This window comes from Apteryx rowi, unplaced genomic scaffold (assembly GCF_003343035.1).
Source record: "Apteryx rowi isolate R43461 unplaced genomic scaffold, aptRow1 scaffold_75, whole genome shotgun sequence".
Classification (NCBI taxonomy): Eukaryota; Metazoa; Chordata; class Aves; order Apterygiformes; family Apterygidae; genus Apteryx; species Apteryx rowi.
Genome location: NW_020451038.1, coordinates 1,451,907 through 1,457,779, shown reverse-complemented (window position 1 = coordinate 1,457,779; position 5,873 = coordinate 1,451,907). Strand labels below are relative to the sequence as shown.

The following is a 5,873-nucleotide window of genomic DNA, read 5'->3' as shown; positions in this document are numbered from 1 at the left end:
TTCAAGCAGCTGGTGGTGACGGCGCTGAGGGAGCTGCACGGCGAGGTGGGCCGGGCTCCGCCGGGGCGGGATGGCGCCGGGGCCGGGCCGGGAGCGCCCTCGGGCATCCCCGCCGCGCTCTGACAGCGGCGGCTGTGGCAGAATAACGCTTCTGAACTTAACGACGGGAGGGAGGTCCGAGCTGGGCGCGGGCGGGGCGCGGGCGTGCGGCGGCAGGACAAGTGCCTGCAGCTCTCCTGCAGTTAATCCGTTACCTGCTCTCCAGGCCGCTTTTGAGCCTGGCTCCTCGCGAAGTTGGAGTTGCAGGCTTTGTGCGAGCTTCTGTAATCGGGTGATTTCAGAACGCCTGCTTTCTAGAGTTTGGGGTATCGGTGCTTTTGTTGTAGTGAGAGTTGAAAGGCAAAGCTATAGGAAGGAAATAGCTTCTTGGACTGGGAAGTCCCGAGTACTGTTCTTGCTCTGTTTGTTGCGTTGCTGGATGATTTTGAGCAAGTCGCATCATCTCCAGGTCTCTGTTTCTCCAGCTCTAATGTGGGACTAAAAGTGGCTCTTTTCTAAATGGTTATGAGAAGAATGGTACTGTACAAAAATTAAGATGTTGTTATAGCTGAAACGCTCATATGAGATTTGAGCTTAACTATAACAACATTAACAAAGTCATGTCCTGACAAAATCACTTTTGTATAAACCACTATAAAAGCACTGGGAGGAACTGATATAATGCTGTATTTTTGCATAGGTTGGAGCAGCTTTGCCTGTGGATGTCTTAACATATGAGGAAAAGACTCTGTCTGCAATATTAAGAGTTACTAGCAGGTAAGGTACAGTAGGTGTGCACTTCAGATACTGTCATGAAAATATTTTTCATAAGAAAACAAAACTCTCAAACTAAGAACAACTACCTTAAGATTTCCAGTCTCTTACCACAAATTAAAAATAAATAAATAAATAAGGTGGGAAGAAGCACTATCTGCAATCTGGCCCATCTCTGAGATGAATGTGAATACCTCCTACTGATGATTCAACAGTGTATGTTTTTTACTCTTCTGCTGTGCTTGAAATTTCAAGAAGTGGATAAGAGGTCCTGTTTCTCTGTTGACAGGAAAACAAACTTTTACTATTCTGAATCCAGGGATAAGGTTTTCATACTGTAGTGTCAGATGCCCACTTCTGTATCTAGATGGGACATGTTGAAAGACAAAAAAATTGCGTGAGTCCTGTTGGTCACTAGATATTTAGTTCTGTACTGTCTCTTGTATTGCCCTTACTGCAGTACTTTAACTCGCTTCTTCCCAGGTACGCTTTTAGTGACAAAACTAGTACATGTTGCATTTGGCTCAGTCTTTCATACAGGGAGGAAAACTGTGCTGCAAACAACTTTGCTTTTAAGCATATGTTTGCTAACTACTAAAGGAGGCAAATTGAAAACAACGCCTTGGCATTTTGAACTGGAAGTATCAGGATAACGTTCCTCTTTAAGTAACTTAAAGAGCTAGTTTACAGTATGAACCCCGTAAAGCTTTCTTCGGAAGACATTATATATCTCTAAGCTCATATTATTTAGTACTATAAGGTAGATATGCATTAGCCTATAAACTAGAACTAGGGTAATTGATATGATCCATATTCTGATATTGACTTCCTGTGTCATTATGGGCAAGTTGCTTTATCTGTGTCTCTGTGAAATCAGGCTAGATAGACAGTTTAATAAAACCCTAAATATTACTAAGAAAAATGTCATTGCACGTTATCTTAAAAGCAATAAAAAAGCAGACTACAGAAACCCTTTCATTGTCACAAATTCCTGTTAACATTTGTAGCTTTCATTGGTGTGCTGATTCAGTGACTTACTTGCCTAATTAGTCACATTTTTTAAGTGAGGCTGAGTTTCAAACAAATGACTAAAGGGTATAATCATCATATCATCTTGACCAATCCCCTTTTCTTATTAGGTGGGTCAAATTTATTGTATCTAGTTCTAGTATTAGTATCTTAATAATTGAAGAACTCAGTTCACAGTGAATCTTTATTTGCTCTGTCAATTTTTCATCAGGAAAATAATTCCCTGGAACAGAAGAATATTTTTGAATCAGTTAGTTTGGTTTCAGTACTGTCTGGGAGATATCTTTAGGTTGCTCAGAATCTCACTGGTGCTGTTGGTATGCAATTTCCAAAGAACCAAGCCTAACTTGTAGAGTTAAGCATAGGGCATGCAATAAATAAATGACAATTTACTAAGTTTTAAAAACATACATGGATCAGTGTTCTGTCTTAGAACAGAATGGTCTGGTGGGAATTGAGCACTGTTGAAATATGTGGCTGTAAATCTCTTTCCATAGCAAAGGAAGGCAATGGTTATCATATTTAAATGGTGAAGATAACAGCAGGTGAATTAGGGGAAGAAGGAGCTTAAAGACACAGAGAAAGAATTTAAGAAAAAGGTCCAATAAAGTGTGTTTGACAAGGTTACAGTAAGCATCACCTGTAAGTCAAGGTTAAGAGACTGCAGTGATTACAATAACCCTTTAAGGCATAATGTTGCTACCAGAACTCATTGACAAAGTTACCTGCTGTTAAATTCAGTTAAGGTTTCATTACTGTTTGTGTAACGTGTTTAAGCTGTTTATGCTGCAGGAAAACTGAGACAGACAAATCCTATTAATCTCTTTCATATTCTTGTTACTTAGTGGCCTCGTCAAGCTGTGGAGTGCTCTCACGTTGCTGGGCTTCTATCAGAACAGAAGGTGTGCCTTTCGAGTGCTACAGGTAAAGCCCTGGGGAGACTGGACAGCTTCCCCCAAATGTCACTTCTGGCTGTAGGATCACCTGGCTGTCTGAGTACGCAGCCTTTTAACAGAAAGATGGCTTCCATGCAGCATCTTCTTGGTTTGGGAGTGAAATGCTTTTCACTGAGGGTGTGTAGGCCTATGTTTAAGTAATCCCAGTCTTAAGTACTCTTACACTGAAACTTGTCACTTCTGGGTTGTCTACCTCTTCCCTCTAAACTAATGTGGATGTGATCTTTTAAAATCAGACTGTAGTGGCTGTCCCTTACTTTATAGTTTCACTCTATATACACTCACTATAGTTTCACTGCAAAAGATAAAAGCTTTGTTCTTGGCCCACATCTTGATCCAACCTTTTATTTCCCCTACCCCATTTTTTCCACCTTTTAACAGTCACTGTCAATAGACCTTGTTTAAAAATGCCTGCATGAACATGCGCCTCCAGCGCTTAAATTTTTCCTTAGGATGTGGTTTCATAAAATGAGTTCCAAGAATTCTTTGCATCAAAAGTGATGGCTAAACAAAAATCTGCTTGGACGTAGCTCTGACTTTTTAATCTTTTACATAAAAGGGAAATTTAAGTACTTTGAGCTTTGCTTTGAATGATTTTGATGGGTTTTGTAATGCTTCACTCTGTTTCTTGTTTTGTTTTGTTTGTTTTTCCCCCCCCTAAATAGACATCTCCATTTCTTCTTGCGTTATCTGGGAACAGTAGAGAACTAGTGTTGGACTGATTATGCAGTTGCTGGTTTGGTTGTAAGAAGCAGAAGCTGCTTGAGATGCTGCTGCTCTTCAGGCGTGGAATTTCTGGAGGGGATTTCCAGCAAAGAGCCTTGACAAAGCGAATAGTTATCAGCTCACTACTTGGATGTCCCTTACTTCAACATTTACATATAAAAGTTGGAGACAAAGCTGAACTCACCAAAGCTTTTACACAGAATGATGTTGTTACTTTTTCTGATTTAACAGGTGACACAAATCCTTTACATTTAAATGAAGATTTTGCAAAGAAGTCTAGGTTTGGGAGAACTATTGTACATGGAGTTTTGATCAATGGACTTATTTCTGCAGTTCTAGGTACTAAAATGCCTGGTCAAGGTTGTGTATTTCTTTCTCAGGAGATCCGATTTCCATCTCCTTTATATGTTGGAGAAGAAGTCTTAGCTACAGCAGAAGTTAAACGACTGAAGAGATCTGTTGCACACATTGCTGTATCATGTACAGTCAGAGAGAGTGGAAAGACTGTTATGGAAGGGATCGTGAAAGTCATGGTAGCGGAAAGTTAGAGCTTTTCATCCTATGCTACTTTATAGTAAAGGTCAGAAATATATGTTTGGTTTTGACTCTGTCTTTTTACATGACCTTACTTAATCCAGTCAGTTTGCAACAAAACCTTCAGAGTGTTTCAAAGACAACATACAAACTGATAGCAACTGCATTAAGAAACTTCCAGTTTTTCATGGAAGTCTGACAAAACTGACACTTTTAGACAAGCCTTTGCTGTGCTACAGTGGAAAGTCTACAGTGATGGGCTTATATTGCGGTTATTCTTTTGGAGAAAAACACTGCTGGCAAAAATCCAGACTGGTTAAGTTCAGTTAAAACTCACGCTTTACAGAAGTTATGTTGCTAATAAAAACCTGTGGGAGGGGACAATGCCGTATGTTTAACAAGCAGAACAGAGATGGACAAAAAGGGTATTGATGCACGTACTGCAGGATTCCTTTGTGTAATGTACATACCAGTTCTAGCTGATATTGGTGCAGTCTGCTATTTTGCAATGCTCTAGTTAATAAAAGCCCTTGTTAGCTCTGTAAATAAGCAGTAGTCAGCCTTAACATAAATGATATATACTCTTCCCGGTATATCTTGAGATACAGCTCTCATAATACTTTCAAATTCTTTAGTTACCTTACAAAACCTGATTATAAACAAACCAAGAAAATCACCTTAAATGCAAATTGCCATGGAAATTTGCCTCCCAGAAGTGTAGCTGAGTGAAGAAAGGCCTGTAAAAACCCATATTATCACTACTTGTACATGGTGACTGTTTATCTCCTGTGTGCAAGGCAAGTAGGTGCAAATTAGTTGCGTACTAACCATCTGGCTTCTCTCTGCTTATTTGATCGTGTGAACATGTATTCCCCTTTGCCCATTAAAAGTACCTTGGCTGCTGGTACAATAGTGTTTTGGTAAGCTCACCAGTAAATCTTCCAGGTTAAATTATTTTAGTACCAATATAAGTTTATTATATACTATTTTTCCCCCAAATGATGGGGATTACCAGGCTCTTTTCAACTGATGGCTCATACAGTTTTCTGACAAACATCTGATCTGTATTATCCCTCCCCTCATCTCTTCAGCAGAAATGTATTCATCATTGTTTTTTGCCTGCAAATAGCTTCAAAAGTTTGTTATGAAAAAAGTTTGTCCTCAAACAGTGTGGTGAAAACTACTGTAAAACTGTTATACTGTCTAGGTGTGATGTCTTGATCTTAAATTCAGCTGCAATGTAAACTTACGGTGCTAAATCAGGCTGGATCATAGTGGGAGGAGCAGCAAGAAGCGAAAAAAAGTTATAAAATTTAAGCTGTTTGGCTTTAATACACCCTCTAGCTTCAAAGCATGGGGTTTGGCCTGTTTATAACACAGAGCAAGTACTTTTGGTTGAGAACTTTCCTTATCTTTTGTCATTTGAGTTGCTTCACTTCCTGTTTTCTTCTGCCCTGCACCACTGCTTGATGATAGGCTTTTGCTATATACAGCGTTGTTTTTCAAAATGGGCATTCTCTTTTCATTCATTCCTTCTTCATCTGCCCCTCCAGATCTGAAGTTACCCTGTTTAGGCCTATTAACACAGTCAAATCCGAGGAAGAGACAGTAGGTGAGAAATTAGGGCAATAATTAAATCTGTATCTCACATACTGGGTAACTAGAAGGGGCACTTGGGGAAGAGTCAGGATAGATTTCTGTTCCAGCCTGAGATTCAGCTACTTAATCACAGCGTGTAGCTCATTTTCCTGTCAAGGTAGAGTTAAAAGAAAGAAGGGGCTATTTGCACTAACTATTCTGAGCGTATGACAAATG

General features: G+C 39.8%; 2 protein-coding genes across 2 annotated transcripts in view; both read left to right on the top strand.

Annotated features, from left to right (window-relative positions):
* RPP14 (ribonuclease P/MRP subunit p14) overlaps positions 1 to 3,707 on the top strand; it is a 4,891-nt gene extending 1,184 nt beyond the window's left edge. Inside the window, exons 2-5 of the mRNA XM_026088052.1 lie at positions 7 to 45; positions 740 to 816; positions 2,688 to 2,766; positions 3,464 to 3,707. Coding sequence (XP_025943837.1) covers positions 7 to 45; positions 740 to 816; positions 2,688 to 2,766; positions 3,464 to 3,520 — 252 coding nt within the window. The 3' untranslated portion in view covers positions 3,521 to 3,707. The remainder of the gene's footprint in view (positions 1 to 6; positions 46 to 739; positions 817 to 2,687; positions 2,767 to 3,463) is intronic.
* On the top strand, positions 3,551 to 4,129 carry HTD2 (hydroxyacyl-thioester dehydratase type 2). The gene has a single exon (XM_026088049.1). The coding sequence runs from the start codon at positions 3,566 to 3,568 to the stop codon at positions 4,070 to 4,072; it is 507 nt and encodes a 168-aa protein (XP_025943834.1). The 5' UTR covers positions 3,551 to 3,565; the 3' UTR covers positions 4,073 to 4,129.
* Positions 4,130 to 5,873: the final 1,744 nt, after the last annotated feature.